Source organism: Lipotes vexillifer, unplaced genomic scaffold, assembly GCF_000442215.2.
Source record: "Lipotes vexillifer unplaced genomic scaffold, Lipotes_vexillifer_v1.1 scaffold545, whole genome shotgun sequence".
Lineage (NCBI taxonomy): Eukaryota > Metazoa > Chordata > Mammalia > Artiodactyla > Lipotidae > Lipotes > Lipotes vexillifer.
The window spans coordinates 1816184-1842668 of NW_006779129.1; the positions used below are offsets into that span (position 1 = coordinate 1816184).

The 26485-nt window shown below is 62.8% G+C and overlaps 2 protein-coding genes across 2 annotated transcripts in view; one reads left to right on the forward strand and one right to left on the reverse strand.

Annotated features, from left to right (window-relative positions):
- The window catches only part of CFAP410 (cilia and flagella associated protein 410), an 11384-nt gene extending 827 nt beyond the window's left edge, over window positions 1-10557 (forward strand). The window contains exons 2-7 of the mRNA XM_007452493.1: window positions 854-872; window positions 2243-2289; window positions 4894-5123; window positions 6098-6266; window positions 8243-8336; window positions 10426-10557. Of these exons, the coding sequence (XP_007452555.1) occupies window positions 854-872; window positions 2243-2289; window positions 4894-5123; window positions 6098-6266; window positions 8243-8336; window positions 10426-10557 (691 nt within the window). The remainder of the gene's footprint in view (window positions 1-853; window positions 873-2242; window positions 2290-4893; window positions 5124-6097; window positions 6267-8242; window positions 8337-10425) is intronic.
- A 6707-nt stretch (window positions 10558-17264) lies between these two features.
- The window catches only part of PFKL (phosphofructokinase, liver type), a 27834-nt gene continuing 18613 nt past the window's right edge, over window positions 17265-26485 (reverse strand). The window contains exons 10-22 of the mRNA XM_007452494.1: window positions 26165-26290; window positions 25039-25103; window positions 24337-24403; window positions 22942-23088; window positions 22501-22571; window positions 21947-22034; window positions 21143-21295; window positions 19467-19631; window positions 18923-18984; window positions 18627-18738; window positions 17884-17983; window positions 17693-17798; window positions 17265-17412 (exon numbers count right to left, since the gene is read on the reverse strand). Of these exons, the coding sequence (XP_007452556.1) occupies window positions 17265-17412; window positions 17693-17798; window positions 17884-17983; window positions 18627-18738; window positions 18923-18984; window positions 19467-19631; window positions 21143-21295; window positions 21947-22034; window positions 22501-22571; window positions 22942-23088; window positions 24337-24403; window positions 25039-25103; window positions 26165-26290 (1410 nt within the window). The remainder of the gene's footprint in view (window positions 17413-17692; window positions 17799-17883; window positions 17984-18626; window positions 18739-18922; window positions 18985-19466; window positions 19632-21142; window positions 21296-21946; window positions 22035-22500; window positions 22572-22941; window positions 23089-24336; window positions 24404-25038; window positions 25104-26164; window positions 26291-26485) is intronic.

Below are 26485 nucleotides of genomic sequence, written 5' to 3' on the forward strand. Positions count from 1 at the left end.
TGTGAGAAAATTTGTTTGTTAGGGTGGTCGCGGGAGGGGGGGGAGGGGTACGGAGAGGGGCTGTCCCCAGGGAACTTACTGTCCGCGAGGTGACAGGAAGAGATACAGGTGCAGGCTCAAAGGCAGGGCGGCCAGGCCTGGCTGAGCCGAGGAAGGACCAGAAGTACGTCTGAAACTCCGGAAAGGTCCGCACACGTTCACTGGAGGTGCAGAGCACGGCTCCACGTGCCCCGTACACTGGACGGTTCAGGTGGCGCTCAGCCAGAAGTAGACCGTCCTCCCACTGGTGTTGGGCAGATTGACTGCAGTGAGCTGTGCCTGTTCATTAAAAGCCTCTCTCTTTGCGCTGCACGTCTGGCATTTTGGCCACGGCATCCCCGTCATTGTTTTCAATAATACGTGCCTTTGTTCTGCATGGGGCGGTCATTCTTCCCCTAAGCAGGGAGGCACAACAGCCCTATTCCAGGCTTTCTGAAGTGTGTTTCATAAGTCTCATGTTTAGCCTTTGAACTTGGCCCTTACAAAGACTCCCTTGTTTATGCACATTAGTGAGGGAATTATCCCTCAGTGCAACAGCCTTGAGAATGAGTAAATCTTTGTGTCCTTCAAATGGGGCAACCTCTACCGTGCCTTAGTCTGCGAAGGAGCCCGCCAGTATCAAATAGTTTTGTCCAAAATCAACCAGGAAACGATTTTTGGCACTTTGTCAGTTATCTGCAAAAGCTTTCTTTTACTCTGTCGTTAAAATCACAGACTCTTAAAGTCTGTAGACGTTTGTCATTAATTTTTGTTTTTAATGTTTTAAATTCAACTTTAACAAAATAAAAGTGCGTATGTCTTTTTCTCTCCCCAGGGGCAGCCGCCTCACTGATGTAAGTATCATGCTGATCATCTCCAGACAATCCCCTGTCCCCAAGAGGCTGGTTAATTGACAGACCGCTCCCATTCGATCCAGGCAGCCGACCAGTACTTTGTTCCTTGAGCAGTTTTTGTAAGACAGAACCACTCATGAAAAAATAATTCTATAGGACCCAAGTGCACTGTGATGTTCCTGCACACATTCTCCTGCAGGTGAAAGGCAGGCCTCACAGAGGAGCGGGCAGGTCCAAGGCACAGACCTGCTTCCACCCGGGGAAGAGCCCCAGTGGCTTGGTTCACTTTAAAGAGCATTGCACTCAGCCGGAAGGTTCTGTGTATAGGTTCCTGGACTTCACGTCCCCGAGGAGTTTCTTCACTTCAGCTTCTCCCCTTGGTCTGATCCAGCTTCACCCCGACTCCCATGGCAGGAAGAGATGGGGCCTGGGTGGGGGCAGAGCACGGAGCTGGGCCGCTGGGCTGAGCTGTATGTCCATGAATAGGTTTCTGCCCCCACCCGCCCGTTTCTGGGATGAATGTCTCCAGCTCGCACAGAGTGTGGGTGCTAGTCAGCGGGTTCTTATAGACTTCTGTTTTGTACCTTGAACCATACCTTTTCTGAGAAACAAAGTTGGAAATGCTGTCAGGCCTGTCCAGAAGAGCGAGTTCCACCTCATTCTGTAGCTGAAGTGCTGCCTACTCAGCAGCAAAAACAAATGAAGCAAAACACCACTGTAACAGAAAACAGATCCACTGCAGATGTGAAGCATTCTGACCAGACTGTGCGCTTGTTGATGGCAGGGACCCCATCTGGCCCCGTGCGTGGTGTCTGGCAGGCACACAGATATTTGGGGCTTCACCGTTCATCAGCCTTACAGGTCAGGGAGCCTGCCTGGTCCATCCTGAGCCCTGCTGCTCTCTTCTACTGAGTCAGTGTTAAGATGTTCTGAGATCCAGTTTCAATCCTGTCTCCCTATTGGCACAGCTCTGTTGGCCAGAAGCGGCTTCTGTCCTTTCCCTGGATGTCAGGGGCAGCAAGAAGAAAGGTTCTCTGTCCATTCAGCTCCCCTTACTGATGTCCTTTGAGGGCATCTAAAATTAGGAATGCTCTGTCTCGAGGGCTGGCAGCGTTTGGTAGTAATGATGCTGTTTAAAGTCGTGGAGAGGGTGCCCGTTTCTCCATCAGGTAGAGGGGACGTCTGGGCTGCAGAGGGGAGTGGGATGCAGAGCCCTGCGTGCTCCTGGGGCGAGGGAGGCTCCTCTGCTTAGGCCTTTGGCGTGGGGTGGACTGCAGCTCCGCCTTGGTTCTCCTGGCTGTTGGAGAGGGGTGATGTCACAGGGCCAGTGCCCAGCAACTTTTGCAAAATCACATTCTTTTCCTTCCTAGATCTCCATATGCCGGGAGATGCCCAGCCTGGAAGTGATCACCCTCAGGTACCAAATGCCGGCCCGCCCCACTCTTAAGTCACCGGGGCTGGAAGAGGAGAAGAATGTTCAGATCCCTCCTGCAGGCCCTTCGATAACCTGAAAATTCCCATCCAAGGTGTGGGAGGGCCGCTGCTGCAGGCCAGGCCCAGGCAGCATGAGGCCCTGGCTGCTGTGCAGCTCTGCCCCCCTTCCTGGAGGGCACCCAGGCCTCCCCCTGAGCTCACCCTGCCCATCCTGGGGTCAGTGGGTGCCGCCCTCCTAATGGTGAGCAGCCGCCCCAGGGTGACCACGTCTGCCCTAGCGTGCCAGCCTTTTCTGCCCTGCTGGTTCCATCACTGCCTGGAGCTCTGCCAGCTTCCCTGCATCACATGATTTGTCCTTGTAATAGTTGACCTCTTCCAGAATCATTAGCGGTTTAACAAAGGAAACCTTGAAAGAGACAAATACCGTCTTTGGGGCTTCAGGTGCCTGGGGAGTTTGCACGGTCAGGTGGAGGGAGGAACGCCCTCCAGCCCTGAGCTCTGTCCTGTCCGCTCTGGGCCAGGGAGGGAGCTGACCCTGGCAGATGCCGGGGTGGGTGCTTTCTGCAGGTCCCCACACCTAAAACCTCAGGGAGATTTAAGCCCTGTAAGGAAGGTAGACTCCCTGTTTGGCAGCTCAGAAGGTCGCAGGACTCGCCCTGCATGTGGGGTTGTAAGCCCTTGGTCCCATGCAGATCCCGTCACTTACCTTCCTCGTCACACAGCCGGCCATCCTGTTTGTCCCTCCCTAGCCCTCTGCTCGGCCTCCTTTGTGCCTTCCGAGGTCACCTGGTGGGTGCCGTGCCGCCCACCTTGTGCTCACGCACCCCCAGCCCCGACCCGACAGGCTCAGGCCAGCACCTTCTTGCGGGACGAAGGAATGAATGAAGGAGTGGGCCCAGGACTGGTCTCCTGCCCGGAGCCCAGCTCGGGCCTGTGTGCCTTGGCTTCCCTGGCTACAAGGCCCGTGGGACGGGGGTGAAGGCAGCAGCGGCCCCGGGGTGGGGTGGGGTGGAGGCAGGAGGAGCACGTGCAGTGGGGCAGGTGGGGCGCCAGCTGTCCACTGTCACTCACCCGGTATGATTATCAGTGAAGCTGGGATTTGAGCCCACGCCCCAGAAGGCCTTACCTGACAAACAAGTGCTTACACTTTCATTACCCAGAAGTAGCAGGAAATTTGCAGTGGGCTATGGACTTAACCCCGTCGCTGCCGAGTGCTGTCTGAGGAATCTGGGGCAAGTTGCTGGGCCTCCAAGCTGAAGGCCCCCTCGTCGTGCAGCAGGGGTTCTCACCCCCGCAGCCGGGGGAGGACAGTGCCCAGGGCTGTCGCCTGGCTGTCTGGCCGCTTGAACTGGTGGGACCCCCGTAGTGTGGGGACTGCTGCTTGGATGCGGGTTGGCCGTCCTGTGAGATGAGTTCATTTGGCTTTGGTCTTGGTGCCCATGGGCAGGAAGGCTTAGTCCATTCTGGCTGCTCTAGTGGGATTTTACAGACATTCATTCCTCACAATTCTGAGGCCACAAGCCCGAGATCAGGGTCTAGTGAGGGGCTGCCTCTTGGCTCGCAGACGGCATCTTCGCCCTGTGTCCTCACCTGGCAGAAGGGCGGAGAGCTCTGTGGGGTCCCTTTTATAAGGGCACTGACCCCGCTCATGGGGGCCCCACCCCCTAACACCACTGCACTGGGGGTCAGGATCTCAGCATCTGAATCTGGGGGACACATTCGGCCCCGCAGGCGAGGAGGGGACTCCAGGCCCCTGCAGGTTGAAGTTCTCGCTTCACCCCGTGGCCTGCGCGGCTCCCCTGATGGTGAGGATTCCGAAGCCTGAGTTTGCTCGTGGTGAGATGGCGTCAGCCGCATCCTGGCTGCTAGGCGAGGGGGTGCTGAGCACACCAGCAACCACGTTGACAAGTGAGTGTCGGGTGGGGCAGCAGCAGCCCTAAGGCAGGAGTTGGGACAGCCTGCCCAGCACAAATGCAGCGTCCAGCCAAGGGTCGTCTAGACCGGTCTGGCACGTTGGGCAGGGTCCCCTGTGGCCTGGGGCTCAGGGCATGAGGATGCTCGGCTGCCCGCCTTGAGCTCAGCCGGCTGGTCCGACTGGGTGTGCAGGGGGTGATTCCGTTCCGTCAGCTCAAACCTGTAGGTCTCTGCCGGGTGCCTGACTGATTTCCTGTCTGTGGTTCACTCATAATTTAAACCCGTAGCTGTTTCTTTTGTGAACCTGGGGTTTGGAAGTTCAGTGCTCGGTTCTTGGTCACATGGGTTTTCCTGGCCGCTGCCAGCTTTGGGCTTGGTGTGTCCCGGGGAGGACGCAGTCTCCTGTCCTATAAGGGGGCTGAGACCTCCTACCCCCAAGGTTGACTCCTCGCGGCCTCAACGGAGCCGGGGCTGCCGCTCCCACCTTCAGCTGGAGGAGCTTCCCCCGCCCCCAGGGCTTTCTCCTGGGCCCGGGCCCTCCCCTGCACTTGACTAGCCGCAGCCGGGTCTGACCTACTTCTAAGGTGAGGGCAGGTGGGCACTGGACCAGCAGTGCTCTCATCTCCGTGGGGCGGGGGTGCCCCGGTGGGCACTGACATCCTTCTCCCTGCAGCGTCAACAGCATCTCCACCCTGGAGCCCATGAGCCGCTGCCGACAGCTGAGTGAGCTCTACCTGCGCAAGAACTGCATCCCCAGCCTGGCGGAGCTCTCCTACCTGAAGGGCCTCCCGTGCCTGCGCGTGCTGTGGCTGGCGGAGAACCCCTGCTGCGGCGCCTGCCCTCACCTCTACCGCATGACCGTCCTGCGCAACCTGCCTCACCTGCAGAAGCTGGACAACCAGGGTAGGTGCCCGCGGGCCGGGTCGCACGCGGGCAGGCTCCACCCCTCCCCTCTCGCAGGTGCCGGGGAGGCTGGCCTCCTCAGGGTGCCCCAGGTTGTGCCGTCTGCCGCCCGGCGCGGCCCCTCGCGGAGTGCAGGATCTCAGCTGAACCCGCACCGTTGTTTCTCGGTCCCGCCGTCGAAGCGCTGAGCTGCTGCTTCTCCTTTTTATCCTGCTAAGTACCCTCTGCTCCAAATGCTCACCCACCTGTCCCGGGAGCGCGTGACGGTCTGGGTGGCCGGGCAGCATCACTGCTGGTCGACAGGGTCCCAAGGTGGTGATGCCAGCAGGTTAGGGTGCTCCATCGGTCCTTGACCCCTCCCACCCCGGGCTGCCTTGCTGTTGGAGGGGTGGGGTGGGGGGTTGGGGGGTGCTTTCCTGCCGTCTCAACCCGCATCTCCTCCATCACGCACGAGGCGACGTGTGTGGGCCTTTCCTGCTCCCGCCTCTGGGGTTCCAGCTCGTTTCCAGGGCCAGGCCTTTTTCCTGTGAATCCCCTGGCGTTCTCTGTACTGGTTCTTGACCCTTACGTGCACAATTATTTTCTCCTAGGTGAATAGCTTTAATATAAATAAACTTCAGATAAACTGTCATGTGTGAGTGAAATAGAAGAGATACAGTGTGGTCTATTCCTTTTAAAAACCTGTCTTAGTTTAGGGCTTTTTATGAGTATCTGTCTGCTTTTGGCAAATGCTTAAATTCAGATTCACAAGCAGTCATTGGCCATCTGTCGTTTCTCCAGCACCTCCAGGGCGGGATGCAATGTTGGGGGACCCAGCCCTGCTCCCGGGTGCTGGCCGTCGGGGTGGACAGACAGCCGCCTCATCCCCAAAGCAGACCGTGCTGAGCGCCGAGGCGATGGTGGGGCCGCTGCTTGCGGGGCCGCTTGCGGTGAGGCCACTGACGCTTTCGCCCCCTCCCCCTCCCCCTCCCAAGCTGTGACGGAGGAGGAGGTGTCCCGAGCGCTGGTGGAGGGAGAGGAGGTCACGGCCCCCAGCAGACAGCACTCAGGGAATGGCCCGCCCGAGCTGTCCTACACCCTGAGCTCTGAGGACGGCGCCGCCGAGATGCCACGGGACCCGCTGAGCCTTGGCGAGGAGACCAGGTGTGGCCCGTGGGCCTGCCCGGACCTCCCGCATGCGGCTGCGCCTCTGGGGCTGGAGGGGGGGTGCGGGTGTTTGTTTCTGGGCTGGCTCTCAGGGGCCCCCAGCCTGGGGTCAGCCACGTGGCCAGGAGAAGGCCCAGGGCAGGGAGCTCGTGCAAGTGCGGGACCAGCCCTCCGCAGGGAGTGGTGGACTCAGGGCGGTGGGCTGGTGGGCGTGCAGGGCCCCCTGGGCAGGAGGGAAGCCTCGTGGCCATGGCCGTGGCCGGCCGAGCCTCTTTGCGGCCTCAGGAGCCCCGGGGACGGCGGGGCGCGTGGGCTGAGGGAGGGCCCTCCCTCCCTCCCTCCCTCCCTCCCCTCTCCCCGTTTTTCTCACATCCAAATTCCAAATCTTATATAATTAACTCATTCATTTACTTCTCTACATCCCATTTTCGAACTCATGCCACAAACGTATCTTGCCTGGAATCCTAAAACTCTCCTTAGTTTTTAGGAAATAAAATTCCTGGCTTCAGTTTTGGTCCCTTCTGATGTATACTTCACTGCAAATCAGAATGATCTTTCTGAACAGCAGAAATCCTTGTAATTTTCAATGTTGCTATTGTCCTCAAAAGCCCAGACTCCCTAACATCCTTATCTCTCATCAGTCCCCCTTTCTCTGTACTGAATTAAATGCCCCCTGACTCTCCCGTCCTCTACCCTTATGTTTGGACATATGGTCCCCTTTTCTTGTAACATATTCTTGCCTGACTGGCTTGCTCCCACTTATCTTTTACGTTTCAGTCTTCCTTGATTAGTCTTCTACTACTGCCCCTTTAGTTCCTCTCTCATAATCTTCGTTTTACTTTCTCGTGATAACTGTAAGTATATCTTCACCATGAGAATGGATGTTCCATGATGGCTCTGAGGGCAGAGGAGGTAGCACAGCTTTTGTTTACTATCATATGCCCATGACTCCATAATGTTTGCTGAATGAAAGGATGAATTAACTTTTCCACACCCTCTGAGATCCAGGACCGTGAATGGTCAGCTGAGAAGTGGGTTTTCTTCTCCTAGCCTACCAGGAAATTGAAGGAGTCGTTGACAGGACGAAACACAATGAGGGAATGTCTTTGTGTATCCCTCAAAGAGAAAAAATAGATGGGACTGCTTGTCCACAGAGAAGACTGAGCTCCTTTGGGGAACATTACCCCCTTCCAGGCTTTGCTCTCAAAGCTTCAGATTGCGGAAAGAGGTGAACATGGGGTAGGAACTTTAATTACAGCCTGATGTAAGCAGAGAACTCTATACAATTAGGATGTATAAGTAGTTCAGAAAAAAGTCCCAAGCTTTCAGGAAGCCTAAGAGAATACAGGGTTGGCAGAATTGAAAACATAATCTTCTACATTTCCTCTTCCATGCTCAGTCTTTTAATATCCCGAATTCTGACCGGTTGGCTGACCTGCCGACCAGCCTTTCTTCCTTGCTTCCTTCCCTCCCTCCCTCCCTCCCTCCCTGACCCACAGGGCACCTCAATTGAATGATTGTCACAGACGTTTGAGGGCACAAACTGGACTCGGGGAACGTGGTGGAGACCACTGTTCACAGCGGGGCCCAGGCCGGGCGTCCGCTTGCAGATGCGGCCCACGCGCCTTGCTGTCCCGCAGCGGGAGGGGGAGGGCACGTGGCCAGGGCTCGTGCGGCATTTGTGCTAGTGCCCCACCCCCAGCCCCGGGGGGAGCGCCAGGAGCAGGGAGGTGACCCCAGGGCTCAGAGGAGTAGAGCTGCCCCGGCCCCCCGTCCACTGCTCCTGTCCCCCGACAAGCAGAGTCCTGCAGTGGGGCTTTCCCTGCGGACGGGGTGGGGCCCACTTTTAGGAGCCTCTTCCTCGCTGTTCCCCGAGGCGCCAGACCCACAGATGTTGTGTGAACAGTGCGAGCGGGGCTCCGTGCCCCTCGGGCCTCACGCACCGCTGTGCTCCCCCCGCCTGCCCCCGCCAGCAGCATCCAAGGGCAGCTCGGCCTGAAGCGCCCTTCCCGGGACCAGTTTTCTTCCTTCTCGCAGAGGGCGGCCGCAAGCAGTCGCAAGAACAGGGTGAGTGTGATAGAGGCTGCTCTGGCCGGAAGAGGCCCCAGAATGTGGAGATTGGGGGCTGGGGGTCGGGGGATGGGGGCTGGAGACACCACAGGGACACACAAAGCCAGGCCCTAGAGGGTGGGAAGCCCTCCATCTGGGTCCAGTGTCTGTGTCTACATCTAAGCTGGTTGGGCGTGGCAGACGGAGGAGGGGATGCCTGAGTGCGCAGCGGGGTCACCCCGCGCCTGGGGCTGTGCCGAGGGTGGTCTGGGGGCGGGAAGGTTGCTGCCTGGGGAGAGGCCTCCCGCCTGCGGTTAGAAGCAGGGACCCTCCTGGCCAGGGCGGCGTCAGTGTCCCTGTGCAGTGACCAGGCGGCAGGCCCCACGGCTCCATAGGCATCCCTGTAAGGATCACGGCTTGTTGGCTGAACGATAAGTAGGTCATGTGGGCAGTTGAGTGACATCAGCGAAGACCCGGCTCCCTCCAAGTCCTCTTGTGTCACTCTGGCTTGTGCTTGGGCTCATCCTGCGCTCACAGGGATGCCCTGCTCCAGGCTGGCGGCCGGCAGAAGGGTGGGGCCGTTTCTTGCCGTGTGTCCTCTTACCCATGCAACATCTTCCCCATGTGCCCCGTGACCCCCAGCAGGCTCGATGTCAGTTCCCTGAGCCGGTCATTGGCAGGGGAATGGGTCACCAGTCAGTTCAGCTCAGAGGGGACCTCGTCACCGGCTTACGTGGGAAGGGGAGCTGTCTGAACCAGGGTCTGTGGGGAGGCCCGTGACCCCCCAGCACCTGCTCCAGCCCCTGGCTCGGCCTGACCAGAGCTGTCAGGTGCTGTGACCTCCCTGTGGCATCATGAAGGGGGGGCACCACAGTCTGAGCGGGGCTGCCCGAAGCTACGAGCTGGGCCTCGCTCATTCATGCAATGCGTGCAAAGCTCACGGGCGGTACAGAAGTGGATGGACTGAGGCCCCATCCTTGGAAGTGCCAGCCCCCAGGGCTGTGGACAGATGTGACCGCAGGCTGAAGGCCGATCTAGGCAGCAGTCGCTTGGCCTGTGGCTAGTCTCCCCCGCCCTGCCCCACCCCGGCAGGTCACTGTCCCCTCGTGGCAACACTCTCCTCAATGAGGTGGCCGCGTGGGGCAGCTCAGGGTCCCTGCACACACTTCCCACATGTTTTGGGAGGAGCCCGAGGCATGTAACGTCCCCAGTGGCAGGTCTGCCCAGCAGGTGGGCTAAGGCCTGAAGCTCCCGCCACCCTCACTCCCACTCCAGGGCCTCTGCAGCGCAGAGTGGACCAGAGATTGAAGACACTGGTTCACCTCCGCGCCTGCCATAAATGCAAACCAAAGACCATCAAACCTGCTCAAACAGGACACCTGCTCTGAAAGCAGAGAACAGAAGGGCCCTGGCTCTGCCACCGAGGGTCCCGGCCAGGCTGGGTGTCCCTGTGTGCATCAAGCCCCCCGCAAGCCTCTGAGTGCAAGGTGCCGGTGGCCAGGAAGACCTGGGGACACGGGGGAGGGCTGGTGAGATTTAAGGGCAGCAGGAGTCTTGGGGCGTTGCAGAGCCAGGGGTTAGCACCCCAAGCGTGAGCCCCTGAGCCACGTCCTCATGTGTCCACACGGGCCACACGCTCTGGCTTGTGGCTGTGCCTCAGGTCATCCCACAAGAGGGATCAGCTCAAGTAGCCGCCTGTGCAAAATCCTTCCAGAATTTTCCTAGTAGAAATGACAATGTTGCCCTGCTCAAATGCAGATGGAAACCAGGTGTAGCTATGTGGACACGGGTGCAGCACACACTAAGCACATGTACATTTGAGTGCGTGTTGCTGAGAGCCTGCTTCTGGCCCCTGCTCCATTGCCGCCCAGCCTCTCTGGGCCTCAGGGCTGTGAACAGGAGGTAAGTCAGTTCGTAGGAAGTCCCTGCCGGCCGTGAGTGCCACACCCGTGCCACGACTGTGGCTTCCGTCCGCCGGAGTCTCCACCTGTTGCCTGCAAGGCCGCCCTCCTGCAGGCTATGCTCCCGCGATGTGCGCATGTGTCATGGTGTGGGCGGCCCAGCCCCGCAGGCGTGATGCTCACCCAGTGGCTCTCTGTGCCCCCAGAACAACATCCTGACCGCCATCCTCCTGTTGCTGCGGGAACTAGACAGCGAGGGGCTGGAAGCCGTCCACCAGCGCGTGGTCAGCCGGCTCCAGGCCCTGCAGAAGCAGGAGCTGCAGGAGGCCATGGAGTGACTGTCAGCGGGGACCCCGGGCTGAAGTCCAGCATCCTCCCGAACACCTGGCAGGGTGGGGATCACAGCCGCGGCCTCTGCTCCACCCCAGGCTGAGCCTCGGCGCACAGGGCTGCGTCCTTAGGAAGCCTCGCCCACCCAGGAAAGCCGAGCTTTCGCTGTGGATGGGCACCACGCCAGGGCAGGAGGGGCTGGCCGGGCAGACCTGCCCCTGTGCCCTCTGCTGTGAGGGGCCGTAGCCAGATGCCCTCCTGTATGGCAGGGCCACCTCGACTCCCCTCTTCCTGAAGGTGGGCTTTGCAGCCGTCCTCCCTAATAAATATTTTTCCAAAGTCTGACCTGGAAGCAGATGTTTCCTGAATGACAGGTACGGCCTCGACATTCTTGTTAAAGGTAAGGGCAGTCGCCCGTGCATGTTTTCTCAGCCAGTTGTCTGACTCTGTCATGGGATGGATTTCTGTTGACCGTAGGAGACTTCCAGAACGGTGGCAACCTTAGGGGTGGGCTGCCTGCCGCCTCCAGGGACGTTTTGTCTGCAGGGCACTCTGTCCCTTCTTGAGAGCCCCGCACGACACAGGGTCTGTGCTGCCCGAGTGAGAAGACCTGGACAACAGGCCTGCCGCTTCTGTCTGGGCACCTGAAGCAGCCGCGTGGGAAGGGACCGCTTTCTGGAAACAGCGTCTTATTTTCTCTTCCTTTGGGAAGAGTCACAGGCCTTGCTGCGGTGACCAGGATGCGGGCAGTGACTCCACAGCCCTGGGGTCCTTCCTGGTGCCCCCAGTGCAAGGGGAGGAGGGTGCCCTCCGAGCCGTTAGGGGAGGTCCCTTCTCGCTGGGCTTGAAATGACAGGGACTGGTGTCCTGTTGGTACAGGAACATCCACGTCCCCGTGGGAGCCGAGGGTGTGTCAGGTTGCATGAGGGCTGCACAGACCCAAGGGGGACTGAGCACAGCGTGTGCACGACACCAGCCCGGAAGACCACCGGCTCCGGGAAGACGAAGCTGCACGCATGGTGCAGGCCTCTCGCGCTGGCCTCGTGGGGGCCCCGGGTAAGGCGGTGGCTCACCTTGGGCCCCCAGTGCTTCTCAGGGCAGCGGGTGAGGCCTGGCCGCGGGAAGCGGGGACTCGCCACGCAGGACCATCTAGGACGGGTGGCCGCGGCCTGTGCCTGTGCCTTCTCTCGTGTTACGGGACGTTGGATGTCTTCAATAAAGCCCCGTCCTGGTTGGAACAAGCTGTGTGTGCTTATGTGACATTAACACCCTCCCTCTCCTCACCTGCGAGGCACGGCTCACGCCCACTTCCCCTGCCCCACAATCTGGTTCGCCTAAGTCGGGGACCCTCGACTCAGACCCCGGTCGGGGTGAGCTGCCCGCCTCAGCCCCTTGACTCTTCAGTTCCCCCCACATCCCACCTTGGCCGCCCCCTAGTCAGAGCCTCCTGTCAGCTCACTGGCTCCCACTCCTGGCCACCTGCTCCCTTGGTGCCCGTCTGAAGCCCTCAAGCTGGACCGAGGACGAAGCGCACCCACCCCTGGCCTGGACCCCAGGCCGCCGGTCTTTACGGGCACGTTATAGTCCCAGCTCTGAACTTGGCCCCAGGTAACCCTGAAGGTGGGGTTTCGGAGCAAAGCAGGTGCTGGCATTACGGCCTGTGTGTTTGTCCTGTTGGCCCCCGTTTAAGGAGGAAAGGGCTGAGACCCAAGAGGACACATCGCTCGTCTGAAACGCTGGTCAGTGCAGCCAGAGGTGGGCCAGATGCACTGTGTGCTCCCCACGGAGCTGCTGCCCAGGAACGAGGGCGGTCACTCTGCATCTCAGACCCCACCGCTGGGTCACCTGTGCCAGCAGCCCCTGTGCTGCACGCAGCGTCCAACACTCGTGGCAGGACAGGCCGAGATCTGGGTCCTGACCTGACGTGGGGCGCTGGGCCAGGCTGCACTGCAGCCAGAGCCAGGAGGTGGCCGGTGTCACCCCAGCCAGAGCCTCCCACGTGGAGGCGACACCCCGTCTCCCGGCCGGCGGGTGGGTGGGGACCCCGAGTGCCCCCCAGTTTGCTGAGCTGCAGACCCTCCTCCCTCAGCCTGCTCCCCCGACCCCACAGTGGATCAGGAGGTGAGCCCCGAGTTCTGGGGAGGACACAGCGGGGGCGCCCTCTGATCGTGCTGACTGGGGGCAAGTTTCAGGAGGAGCGGGAGTGGAAAGGAGCCTTCCAGGGGCCACTTACCCGCCCTGTCCCCGAGCCCAGGGCTGCCCTGTTTGCAGGAGGACACTGGGGCTTCCCTCCGTTGGTCATATCCTCCGGGAAGCGTTTGTGGGGCCTCTGGGATGCTTGTGGGATCCCTTGTGGGATGTTCACGGGGCCCCCGTCAAACCAGTTGGGAAATTAGACAAGAAACAAGGGGTCCTGGCTGCCAGCATCCCCTGAGGACAGTGGTTCTCCAGGGCGCTGTGAATGGACACGGGCTCCGGTGTCTTCTCGGGGAGCCTGTGGTCCTGAGAGGCCCCGCCAGGGTGTGGGAGCACCTGGGGACGCCGAGCGGGATGCCACGGTGGCGAGCACCGGATCTTCTCGGGCCGAGGAAGAGCGCTGGCCCGGCTAGGAGTGGATGCGAACGTTGGCCTGGCTGAGTGAGGCCAGCAGCGCCGCCAGTATGAGCTGTGCCTGCCCTGCGCTCCTGCGGCCGCTCAGCCAGCCAGGACGGCGTGGGCACGCAGGACCCCGAGCTTGGTCTGCGTCCTGCTGTTGCCGACCTGAGCGTCTTCATCCCTGTTCGACACGGGGCCTGGTCCCTGGGGAGCCGGCGTCTTTCTGCTCTTGCCGGGCTGTCACTTTTTGCTATTTCTACGTAAAGGACAAAGCTGCCCGTCACAGCCTCACGTGAGGGAGGTGGGTGGCCACAGCTCGCCTGAGGAGCCCGACACGTGCCCTGCCCCCTCTGCAGGGACTGGTGGGCAGGGCAGGGTTGGAAGAGACAAACCTATGAACCTTAGCCAGGCCAGGGGTGTAGCATCTGCGTAAACCCTTCCTCAGGACGACGACAAGTAGGCAAGCCAGTACGGCGTCACCGTACCGTCCCCACATGCCCAATGGGCGGGACTGCTGACAGGTGAGCACCTCAACAGGTGAGCACCCCGACAGGTGAGAAGCCCTGACAGGTGAGCAGCCCAACTCGACCATCAGACTGAGACAAACACTGCATGTGGCCTTGATATCCCCTGGCCGGACTGTCCAGGGTCCGGGACAGTGTCCGAGGGCCTCCCCCACCCCCCTGCATTTAGGCCCTCAGGGGAGGCCCCTCCCACAGTCCTGTCGTGAGTGCACCTGCGCAGGAGCCTCTGGGGTGGTCTTCGATGCTCTCCAGCACCTGCCGAGCCCTGCCGCCAGCACAATTACGGAGAAGGGCTCTAGTTGAACCTGCTGCACAAGCGTCTACTTTGGTGGACGCTCTCGAAGTTCCATCACCTCCGCAAGACTGACTCATGGGCTGTGTTCCCCAGAAAGCTCGCAGGAATAGCAGTGTTTGCCAGGGCCTAAAATTACAGTCTCTGCCTAGTGAGACAGAATGCAAGAACGCTGAGACAGAAAAACTATGCGTTTGTGGTCACCTGCTTCCCAGAGCCTGCCTGGCATCCTCCCCGGTGGGCACCAGGCTCAGGGAGGGGGCCATGGCTTTGGGAGAGCTGCCCTCCAGGACCGTCCTGGGCCTCGGGGGTGCTTTTAGGGTTGAGAGGGGCTCAGGATTCAAGCCCTCCCCAGCCTGCTCAGTCGGGTGGCCCTAGACCAGTGGGGCTGAGGCGGGGGTTGCAGGAATCGTGGGGATCCGGCTGCTTCCCAAGGCAGGTGGGTCATCACCCCTGCTCTCCAGACCACGTGGACACCTGCCCAGCACCCCAGTGTGCAGCAGACCCCACCCGGCCCCTCCCAGGGCCCTGTCCTGGCCTCAGGGAGCCCGAGAGTGATGCCCAGTCGCTGGCTCACTCCATTCCTGGGCCTGCAGCACCTTCCTTCCCCAGCCATGTCCCCTGAAACGCGCCTTTGGCCTCACACCCCACCCCCATCCTGTTCTGAGAAACTGCTGCACACATGCTTTCCTGCAGTTGAGGCCCAGTCTTGTTGTCTGTGGCGGGAGGTAGGATTCTGAGGTGGCCCCAGGTCCCAGACCCCTGGCGTGTACACCCTACCAGATCCTCACCCCCAAATGGGGGGCCAGTCCATGAACGTGATGGATATACGGCTGTATATGGCCAAGGTGAAGGGGCTGCACAGCTGTAGTTAAGGCCCCTAATCAGGTGACTCTGAGTTAACAGAAGGGAGTGTCCTGGTGGGCCTGCCCTAATCCGGTGACCTCGGCGCCCCACCTCACCCCTCTCCAGGCATCCCCGGATCAGGGTTAAGGAGGGCGTGGGCCTTCCCTCCCTGAGCTCAGAGACTAGGGGCAGCGGATACCCTCCTGCTGCCACTGGGATTCTACCAACAGGCAGCTCAGAAGGGCCAAGGTCCAGCTGAGACCAAACCCGGCCAAACAGGGAGCCCCCTTTTGCTTGGGGAGCCCAGGCGCTGGCTGAGAGGAGGAAGGGGGGCGACAGGGAGGGAGGAGCAGGGCTGGACACCTTGGCCCTTCTGCAGCTGCCGCAGCCTCTGCCTGGGCCTCCCAGCTGCTGGACAGGTGGCCGCGGACGTCCTTCCAGCCTGGCAGGCAGCCTCCTGTGTGCCCTGCGCGGGACACCCTGGGGAGGGCTGAGTGCTCGGAAGGCAGGCGGCAGGCCTGGAGGGCGCATCCGCGCCTCGGAGGCCAGCACGGGGCTGGGTCCTTCACGGCTGCTGAGGCATCCGCCAAGTGCTCGTTATACCAGCATCCACAAACACTGCACATTTAAGCCAAACCAACCCGAAAACGCTGGAAAAGTAGCCTTCCAGTGCTCCTTCGCCTTCCCCAGGCTGGGCATTGGGCACCCTGGGAGGGCCTGGCCCCAGCACCACAGGGGTCAAGCGGAGCCGGGCGAGTGTGAGGCCGGCACTGGGCAGCGCCTGGGCCAGCGTGGCCTCCTGGCTGGGGCAGGCGTGTGGTGAGGACAGAGGGGACACGGCTGCCACCAGCCAGGGTCACCCCCAATGGAGACGCCACTCCTGAGCTCCAGCCTCCCGCTCATGTGTATAGGTGTGTGTACACACATACATGTAGGCACATAGGTGTGCACATGCACACACATGCACAGGCACGCTCACATATGCACACACACGCACATATACACACTCAGGTTTCTGGGCCCTGGAAACTTGCCCCTGGTCTTTTGAGACAGAGGCTTAGACCGCTGGGGGACTGTCCCCCCTTGGCCTGCCCCAGGGCTGGCAAAGCAGACCGGAGGAGCCCCAGCTCCAGAAATGGGCACCCAGGAGCTCCCAGGCTCTCGGCAACACAGTGAGGCTGGCGTGGGCCCCCAGCACAGGTCAGCCCACCCAGGCCTGCGGCGCCCAGGAGTCACCGAGGCTCCCTGCCGGGGTCTGTAGGGACACGAAGGCAGCCTGAGATGGTGGGGCCCCAGCCTGGGCCCGACAGGGAGACCCCCGCCCACCCGGGTACCCCCAACCTGGCCTGTGGGCCTCCCCACAAAACCTCCTGGGTCCCAGAACCTCATCCTGACCTCTAAGGGTGCCAAGGGCAGGAGTGCAGGCAGAGCAGCCCTGGACGAAGGGCCCAGGTGACTGCAGTGGGAACACACGTGGTTGGGCAACCTGTGCAGGGGTGACGGGGACCTGCCAAGCACAGACCACGAGGTCGACATCCAGTTCGTCCTCCCGAAGACCCTGGTGCCGGCGCCACTGCGGAGCGAGGGCCGCCTGCCCTCAGCCACCTGCCCCGGGATCCTTGGCTGTGCTTCTGAGACCCCAGGCTGAATCGGGGGGAACGTTCTGGGTCAGACTTGGGGCCTAAGAACCAGGCTCAGAAGTCCTCCCAAGAGGGAGGCAGGCCAGGCCTGTCACCCCTCAGGACGGGGTTGGGGGCCCCAGATCACCCTGCAGGATGGAGGGGCTCAGCTCATCACATGGACAGGGGCTGCTGGTCCCGGGATGAGGGTGCGGCCCCAGAGGGCCCGTGTCCCTGAGACCGGGCTCGGCCCAGAGCCCAGAGGAGGCCCCCAGACCCGTGTGTGCAGGTGAGGGGCTACCAACCACCAGCCCGCCCACCCTCCCTAGAAGGTTCCGGAGGCCCTGCTTTCCAGAGACTGACAGCACCCCACAGTCGGGGTGATTTTATTTCTAAAAAAGGTGACAAGCGCTGCTCAGCCCCGGTGGCCAGTGCACACAGGGGGAGGGGCACAGGGAGGCGCGCCGGGGCACGTCCCCACCCTCCGGCACGGAGACCCAGGCTGCTGCGCCCCCAGGGCTGGTGAGGGTGCAGGGCCGGCTCGGGGAGAGGCTCCGGGCCACATGGGTACCGAGGCAGAGGGGCGGCGGTGTCCAAGCGCGGACGCCCCCACATACCCCTGCGCTGTAAGGTGGGTGCCCAGGGTGCTCTGTCCTGGGGGAGAGCCGAGCGGACAGCAGGCTGGAACTGGGGCCGTGAGAGTCCCGGAGCCAGGGTGCACCCCCCGCCCGCCTGCCCGCAGGCTCCAGGAGGCAGCAGCCCAGGCTCCATCCACAGTGGGGGCGGGGGAGGGGGGGGCGGGAGGCGGGCGCAGGCCGGGGCGGGGCAGGGACGCGGCTTCAGAAGCCTGTTTCGATGCTGAGGGTGCGGCGGGTGACGTGCTCCAGCTCCCCGGACACGTACTCGGCCATGCTGATTCGGTAGTGCGCCAGCATCTTCAGCATGAGCCGCAGGTTCAGCCACCACTGCTCCAGCGGCATGCGGTGCCTGCGGCGGGGCAGCTCCCGGGCCCCCTCGGGACACATGGACGTCGGGACCCGGGACATGTGGAGACTAGCTCCGGGCCCTGCGCTTCAGAGGCGCCGGGGCCCGCCCCCAGGAGGGGTGGGCTGACCGCGAGCGCCCGCAGACCCGACCATGGCTGACCCCACACTCAACTCTCTGCCCCGTCGGGAGGACCAGGGAGCCGGGGTCAGCCCTGGGCGTGGGGACGGGGCGGCCCTGTGCGATCAGGGGTCCAGACAGGTCTCTCTTCGGAGGGACTCACTCAAAGTCGGTGTCCTTCTTGAGCTCGGTGACGGGGCTGAAGGCCACCGCCTTCTTCTGCAGGCCGATCACGCAAGCCGAGTCGGGGGCGTTGGCGAACACCCGCCCTGTGGACACAGGCACGTGCTGGCAGCCCCACACCCAGGGCCCCCGGCGGGACAGGTCGCGCTAGCCACCACCTCCCTCACGCACCCTTGCGGTAGACTGCCCGCAGCTTCTCCGACATCCAGAGTATGGCCTTCACCCCCAGCTTGGTGCCGTAGTTCCGGTCGAAGGGGGTGGGAGCCCCGCCCTGGAAACACAGTGGGTGAGGCCAGGTTCTGGCCTCAGGGAGGAGCTGGGCCTCAGGCAGCCGAGCCCTCGCCCGAGCCCAGCAACCAGGCCCTGCCGTGACCTCAGGTGAGCGCTGCCGGGCTGACACCCCGTCCCCTCGACCTGCAGCACTCTGGCCCCTTTCTCCATCCCACCTCTAAACCCCCCTAAAAGCCACCTCCAGAGGCTGGGCAGTGGGCTGCCTACTCATTGACTGGGGGGCCTCCGTGGGCCCCTGCATCCGGCAGGCAGGTCCCACCACCAGTGAGCAAAGACCCCCGGGAGAGAGGAGCCCTAGGGGTGCACACGGCCCTCAGTCTGCTTGGAACCCACAGCGCGGGCTTCCCGCGGGGCCTCCAGGGGGCCAGAAGGGGAGGGGCTTGTCAGGGCGGAGGTGCCTCCCGGCCCCGCCCCTTCCTCAGGCTGAGGCCTGGGCAGGACGAGAGCCTTGCTCAGGGGTGTGAGGACGAAGGGGCACCTACAGCCAGGTGCCCCATGAGGAGGGGCACAGAGAGGGGTCCTCATCCTGCCACGGCCTCCTGGGACCCGTCGGCCCGGGCACCGTTGGGGGCCGGGGGCCAGGGAGCAGCCTTCCACGGAATCCGTGCTCCCCCACCCCATACCTGCTGCAGGTGGCCCAGGACGTTAGTCCTGCAGTCGAAAATGCCCTTCCCCTCGGAGGAGTACAGGTTGTACAGAAACTCCGTGGTGTAGTATTCGTGGCACTTCTCGTTTCTGGGAAGAACAACGGGGTGGGGGCGGAAGGGGAGGCCTGAGCCTCGCCTGGATGCTGAGCCCCTCCGGCCGGGCCACATGCTCTCAGGAAAGCCCGACCCCACCCACTCCTTCCTAAGCCCCCCAGCCTTGCTCCACCCAGCTGCCCCCCTGCTGGACCCTGCCGGCTCGCCGGCAGCCTCACCGGAGCACCAGGCCCCTCTGGATGTCCGTCTTCATCTTCTCGGTCATGTGCTCCACGTTGGCCTGTGGGGTGAAGACCTGGGTTGGGCAGAGTCGGGGGCAGCAGCCTGCACTGCACACCCCTTCCCGCAGCCTGAGGCTGTCTGGGAGGGCCTATTCCGGACTAGCCAACAGGTGCGGCTGAGAAGACCCAGATCAGCCTGGGGGCCGGCGCGGGGGGGTCGCGGGGGTGTGGGGGGGGGACCGGGCTGTGGTTGCTGGAGGACTGTGTGGGTGGTGCAGGTGTGGGCCTGTGGCTGAACCGTGAAGCCGCGGGGTGAAGGCCGGGGGCGGCCACGGAGGCCACAGGGGGGCAGGGGCATTGCCCGGGATCGGGGAAGGGGTGCAGAGGGTCACGGGCTGTGTCCCCTCGAAGGCAGCGAGCCCCCAGCCTGCTGGACCGTGGCTGCTTGGCAGGGGCCCCGTCTCCTCTGCAGGCCTGCTCCGCTGTGTCTCAGGAGGGGCCCCTTCAGCCTGGCCGGGAGAAAGGTATGGGCTTGGCTCACCTTTAAGTCCTGGATGTTGAAGGGGTCCTCGAAGATGTAGGCGGCGTCGGCCCCCACTGCGATGCCGGTCACGGTGGCCAGGTAGCCACAGTAGCCCCCCATGGTCTCCACGATGAACACACGGCGCTTGGTCCCCGAGGCCGACTGCTTGATGCGGTCACAACTCTGAGGGCCAGGGTGCGGGTCAGAGCTCTCCCCTCGGACTGCGGGGACCCACGACGCTGCAGGGACCCGGGTCTCTCTCCCAATGCGGCTGGGACAGCCCTTGCCCCACGTGCCCAGGGCACCGGCAGCCCTCATCACATGCCCTCCACGCGGCCACATGGAACTGGGTCCTCAGCCCGGGCGTTTGTGCCCCCAGGACAAGGTGGGCGTCACTAGCATCTAGTGGGTAGGGGCCAGGGACCCTCTAGGAGGCTCTCCCTGACCTTGGGCCAGGGACACAGTGGGCCTTAATCTGCTCATCTGCCAACGGGGGAAGACACTCTGCCACGGCAGGGTCTTTGTAAACAGGGGCCCTGACGACACATGAAGTAAGTGCCCTGCAGACGCTAATGATAACATGACAAGCGATGACAATCCTAACTGAACAGTTTAACGAAATTCAAGCGTTAAATAAAGAACTGAGGAAAGAGAAATAAAACAGATATGTAGGTCACTGGTGTCTGAACTATGAGGATAGACCCCAGATAACACATGAAGAGCAAAGTGGAGGAAACGGCTGCAATGTTTGGCAAAGGGTCTATAGCCTACACATGTAAAGAACGTTTACAAATAAAAAAGAAAACGTGCCCAGAGAAAAACAGGCAAATGGTGGGAAAAGATAATTTCAAAAAAAACCCCTGACAAATGGGCAATAAACATATAGAAAAATATTCAACCAGAAATCAGAGCTGCAAATGAAAACCGAACCCTGTCCTCCCTCATCTGGTGAGGGGCAGGGGCACCAGAAGGTTCAGAGGGGCCGTGGGCGACCCACAGCCAGTTCAGATGGGAGGTAAATTCAAAGAAAACCCCTGAGGATCATGGGACTCTGGGTCAGGAGATGGGGGTGGGGTGGGATCTCCTTTAGCCTCTTGTTTCACTTGTATTTTCTCCTTCATCTAAAAACACGCAGCACTTGATTGAGCAAGACGCCCCCTTCCAGCTTCAGATCCCCCCAAAACGGAGGTGCTGAACCCCTGGGGAAGCTGGGCTCATGTGGGGTCACAGTCGAAGGTGGGAAAGGTCTAGAGGGTGGGGACAGCGGTGGGGATGCCCCCAGAGAGCCCCTGGTGGCGCCAGCCTGCTGGGACCCCTCCAGGAACCGGGCTTCCACCTCCCACCCTCCCATGTCCCATCCGAAGCCCTGGGTTTCCCCCAGAGCCACATGTGGCTGCTGCACTGGACAGAACCGTGGCCCGATGTCCACACCAGTACAGTAGCTCAGTTAGGTCAGCGGCGGCCTTGACCACCGTCATCCTCACACCCTGGTGACCCCAGAGTCACAACCTCCCTGCCATCCTTGAGACCTCGGGGGCAGCTGGGTCCTGCCCACTCCCCACGCAGGCTGCCAGCCTCGGTGGGGGCCACGCACCCCATCCCACCCCTCGGCAGCCCCTCTGGACGCTCTCCCCTGCCAGGCGCCCCGTCCGCCCACTGCCGGCCTAAGTGGGGGCAGCGGCCCCATGCCCCACCTCCATGGCGGCGTTGACGGCAGTGTCGGAGCCCAGGCTGAAGTCGGTGCCCGGCACGTTGTTGCTAATGGTGGCGGGGATGACACACATGACAATGCACAGCTCCTCGTAGCGCTCGCGGGCCTCCACCAGCTGTAGCACCCCCTCGTAGGCCTGCAGGAATGGGGGGGCGCTCAAGGCCGGCCCCGGAGAGGCCGGGCTGCCGGACGAGGCAGGAGGAGGGGCCCCTGGGTCCTGCTCCCGGCTGTGTGCCTGGCGATGGGCGTCTGGGCCCACCTGCCACACCCCAGGACTGAGACCAGGCGGGCCCCACCCAGGAGCTCTGCAGCCGCCTTCACTGGGGAAACTGGACTCCAAGGAGGACAGGAAGGAGGCCCGCCCACCCTGCCTTGACCCCAGCCCACTCCATGCAGTCTGCGGGGCCTGGGCTCCTTCAGGAAAGGGCGAGAGTGGGCATCTGTCATTTACGGGGGCTGACCAGGCCCCAGCGTCACACCGACGTGCCCCCTACCACCCACAACTCCACTGAGAGACGCTCTGGACCACCGCCTCAGCAGCGGGAGGCTGAGGCCACCGACCCTCCTGCCTGGGCCGTCCCACCCCCACTGTCCCTCCCCTGCGGTCAGAGCTGCCCCTGCCCCTCCCCCTCCTCCCCAGCCCCGCCACACTCGCTCTGGTGGCCGCATCGGTCCAGCTGGCTCAAGGTAACCTCCTGCACATGGGGCTTCCAGAAGGGCCACCTCGGCGGCCCACACCCTGGGGCCTCCTCCACCCCCGCTTGCTCCCCGGCAGCTGCCCCCTCACCTCGAAGCCTCCGATGACCAGCAGGGCGTGGATGTTGTGAATGCGGATGTTTTCCACAATTTTCTCCATGTAGCCCTTGGGCAGTGTCCTGCAGTGGGAGATAAATCAGACAGACATGCTGCATCTGTACAGAACGCCAGGCTGGAAGGACCCACGTCCGCACCATGCCTGACCTCGGGAGAAGGCAGGCCTGGGGCGTGGTGGTGGGATTCCCGATTAGAGGTGGAAGCAAAGGTGAGGCACCCGGGGGCGGCGGGGCCCACCAGCGGCCTGGCACCCATTCAATGCCCTTGCTGGGCACTGGCCACTGCCCTCCCGACAGCCTGGCTGTGAGCCTCACTTCCTGCCCGAGGGGACCCCTCCTGTAGGTGTGGAGCCGTCCCAGCGGCTTCCTCTATGCAGGTGACTTCAGGTGAGCTCTTGGCCAGGAAGCCCCAGGTAGGAGGTCTGTGTCCCGCTCCGGACAGGTCACCAGCCAGAGGAGACCTAGCCCAGGGCCATAGGGCTGGTTTCCCTTGCATCCCCCCTGTTGCCGTCGGTAGCCAGGTGCTCACCTCTTGGTCCCCAGCATGGAGCCACCGCGCCCCAGCCAGCCAGCCACATCATGCCAGCCCACTTCTTGCACCTGCAAGGGGGAGGCACGGCTTCAGGGGGGCAGGCCAGGGGCGCTGGCCCACCCCTCCTCAGGTGATGGACCTGTCCTCAGGGAGCGCACGTCCTCGGGGGAGGGGGGACAGAGGCCATGCCTGGCACTGACCATCCTACCACAGGTCAGAGCGGGGTCTCGGGGCCTGGGCCGGGCTAAAGTGGACCCAGCTGCTCCCCCTCCACCCCAAGGAGAGGACCTGGCCTGGCCCTTATACCCACATCGCGAGCCCCTTGGTCCTTGTTTGCTCGTAAGCAAGCCGGGGACACGTCCTAAACTGACCAAAGACACACAGGCCCACCACCGCAGGCCCCGTCCCCCGCCCAGCCTCAGGCACGGCTACACCTACCTGCCCCTTGGCCAGGCCTTCAAAGCCATCGTGCACGACGTACACCGTGTGGCCCTGGGAGATGCCGGTACGCACCGCCGAGCGCACGGCCGCGTTCATGCCAGCCGCTGGGGCCCCCACGTTCAGGACGGCCAGGGAGAAGCTGGTCTTCAGAGAAGGTGGGGAGACAAGAGCATAAGCCCCGGGTCGGGGCGGGGGACCGCCGACCCAGACAGAAGTCAGCAGAGAGCCGCTTCCGGAGAAGAGGCCCCAGTCCTTGTGGCAGCCTGGACACGGTCCAGAGATGGGACTCCCCCGGGCACGACAAAGACCTGTCCTCCTGACACCGCAAGGCTCTGCCCAAGACCACATGAGCTACGGTGCAGGCCCCGCTTGCTACCGCAAAGTCCTCGGCCAAAGGTAGGAGCGGGACTCGGGCCGCTGTTGGCCAAGCGCGGCTCGCGGCGCAGCAGTGGCTCAGGCCAGAGTTGGCACCTGCCTGGAGGCCCTGGGCAACCACCCCACGCGCAGGGCTCAGGGCAACAGCACCACAGAAAGTCCCTGGCGAGCAGCACGGGTGCATGGAGGGAAGGGGGCCACCGCAGCCACGGTAAGAAAGTGCAAAGAAGCAGGCGATGCCCTTTCAATCCTAGGGTTGCTGGAACCTGATAGAACGAACACGTCATCACCTCAACCCGGAATCAATGTAAGACACTGCTATCGGGCGCCTCCACACCCGTTTCCCTCGCTGCTGCCCAGAACCTGCGCCCGCGTGGCATGCAGGCACACCTCACTAGGATAGCCATGTTGCCAGCACTCCGTAGCCACGTGTGGCCACTGGCTCTCCTGGGCAGCCTGGCTCTAGTGGGTCCTGGTAATACCAGCCTGACGCGCCAGAGGTGGTTGTGCCCCAGGCGGTTCTGGAAGGGGATGTGAGGACCACCCTGCCTTGCCAGAAGCCGCTGACCAGCCCTGGCCAGCTCTCGGGATAAATGGGGGGCCAGGACCCCACCATCCAAGGTTGTCTCGGTGGGACCCTTTCCTTGCCCTTGTGGTTTCAGAAACGAAGCCTGCTGTCATCTTTATTTCGAAGAGAGTCCATTTCCTGAGGGTTTTAGCTATTTTGGAACGTGTCATAACACTGTATCCCTCGTCTCCTGAGTTAAACCTCCTCTCCTGACTTAAGTACCTCCAGCCGTTTGATAAGCAACGGGCCAGCGTAATCCCCAGGCCTATCTGGGACCTGCTGGTCAAGCAGAGGCCAGGTCTGGTCCTCTCAGCTCACAGCTCAGACCCCAGACAGGAGGGCGGGTCCTGGCTCGGTGGGGCCAGCTGCCCGCTCCCGGGGCGGGGTGGCAGGGCAGGCGGGAGGGGCCGAGGGCACGGCCAGGTGTGGGCTCCGGGCTCGCCCCTCACCTTCTCCTTGGGGATCCTCTGGTGCCGCGCGAGCAGCTTGTAAATGTTCCAGTTGTTCTGAAAGCTCCTGGAAGGGAAGCGGGTCATGAGCGGCGCAGCCCAAACAGCTCAGCACAGCCCGGCGCCAGCAGCACAGCCTCAGAGGGACTGGACACGGGTGTGGCCCACCTCCCCACTCTCGTTGCCACGGACCCTGGCTGGGCGCCATCGCCGGGCAGCAGAGACCCCCACGGACACGCGATCCCAACGCCCCTCTCCGCAAAGCAAGCGCCCGCTTTCAGCCTGCGTGGTCTCAGCAGCTCCACGGCGGGGCAGGAAGCGTGGCCACGGGAACCACAGGAAGCAGACCTGCAGGGCCAGTTGACCTGCCCCCCGCCCGGGCCTGCCTCGCTGCTGCCTTCTGTAGCTTCCCCCTCCCCCTTCCCAGGTGCCCTCCCTGTGCTGTGTCTCCCCCCATCCCCCCAGCGCCCTGCAGGCCCCGCCAGCCCCGCGGGGCACATCCACACAGCCTGCCTACTTCTCGGACACTGGTGGGCCCTGCCCCTCCCACACGACGCGTGCCCTAGGAGGAGGGTCTCAGAGCGCCACCTCTGCGGGTGGGCACGCCCCGTGTTGGGGGGTGGCCGTGTGCGAGCCGCTCGGAGTCTGCTGTGGCCCCACTGAGCAGACAGCTGCCCGACACCAGGCCCTCCAGGCCCTCACCTGCCCCGGAGCTGGATGGCCTCTTCAAACCTCTTCTCATCCATGGCCTTCTGTACCTCCTTGGTCTTAAAGAAAACAAGATGCACAGGCTGGAAGCTGAGGCCTGGTACATGCGTCTGAGCCCAACGCACGGGGCCTGTCCTAGACCCGCCGGGCAGCTGTCACTGCCGGAATCGAGAGGGCTGAGGGGCTGAGGGGACCCCACCTGGCCTGCCAGGTCCTCCCCTCCCTGGAAGGGGCACCGGGGCCTCGCTCCCCCTCAGCCCTGGGAAGGGGGTGGGGGGCAGCCAGGGCCTAGGAATGAAGGGTAAGGCTGCTCTGGCCCCTAGACCCTCCACCCACTGGCAACCAGCCTTCCCGAAAGCGGGGCCCAGGGGAGGTCACCGCAGGAGGATCTTCCAGGAGGAGCGCCAGGGAGGCCCCTCTCCTGAGCCAGCCCACCTCCCCTGGGCAGGCCCCGCTCTGCCCCCAGCTGCAGGGCCCCCCAAACCTACCGAGCCCCGTACCCCAGTGTCCCCACAGCCAGCCTCTCTCCGCTCCCCACTCCCCGCTCCCATGGTCCCTGCTCCGACCACGTGAGACGTCCCGAGGGCTCTGGCCACCCACTCCCCCTCCCCATCCCATCCTAGCCCCAGGGCCCCACCCTGCCCAGTTTGCAAAGCCAGTCTGTCCCACTGGCTCTGGGAAGCTAAGTGTCCTGGGCTCCCCCCACCTACCCCCCCAGGCTCCCCACGGGCTCCCCAGCTCCCTGCAGCTCCCACACCTGTCTCGGGCTTGTCTTACCTTGGGGGCACCTTGGGGATGTGCTCACACCTCCCTCCCCCACCTGGAGGACTGCAGGCCTCGGATACCCTGAGGCCCGCTGGGGGGCGCAGCAACACACTCGGAAGGGGGGCCACAACAGAAGGCGCGATGCACCTGCCGCTCGCTCCGTGTAACGCGCGGAGCAGCAGCCGAGCGCCCAGGGGGACGAGGGGCGGGGGGCTTGCCGCAGGCCTGCTGGCTGGGCCCTGAGGGGCCTGGAAGGACAGGCAGCGTAGGGGCTGTGGCGGGGAGGGGGTAATGAGAGCCCCAGGCACCTCCCTGGGAAGCCCCCATGCCGGCACCCGGGCAGGCGGGTGCTCACCATCTGCACGCACTCCATGAGGGGCAGCCGCACGGACTGGTTCCCGGAGAGGCTGACCACGCAGGCCGGCATGTCGGGCGTGGTCTCCAGCAGTGCCATCACTGCCTCCATGCCCATCTTGCTGCTCTGAGCGGAGAGACGCAGGCAGGAGTCAGGCAGGTGCAGCCGGCACGGAGCCGGCCCCACGCCACGCACACGCCCTCAGCTCTCAGAGCCACACACACACACGCACACGCACACACTAGAAGCTTCTGGAGTAAGCGACACTGTTTATTCTAGAAATGGTGACTTAGCATGACCACGTTTCTCAGCAGCCCCCCC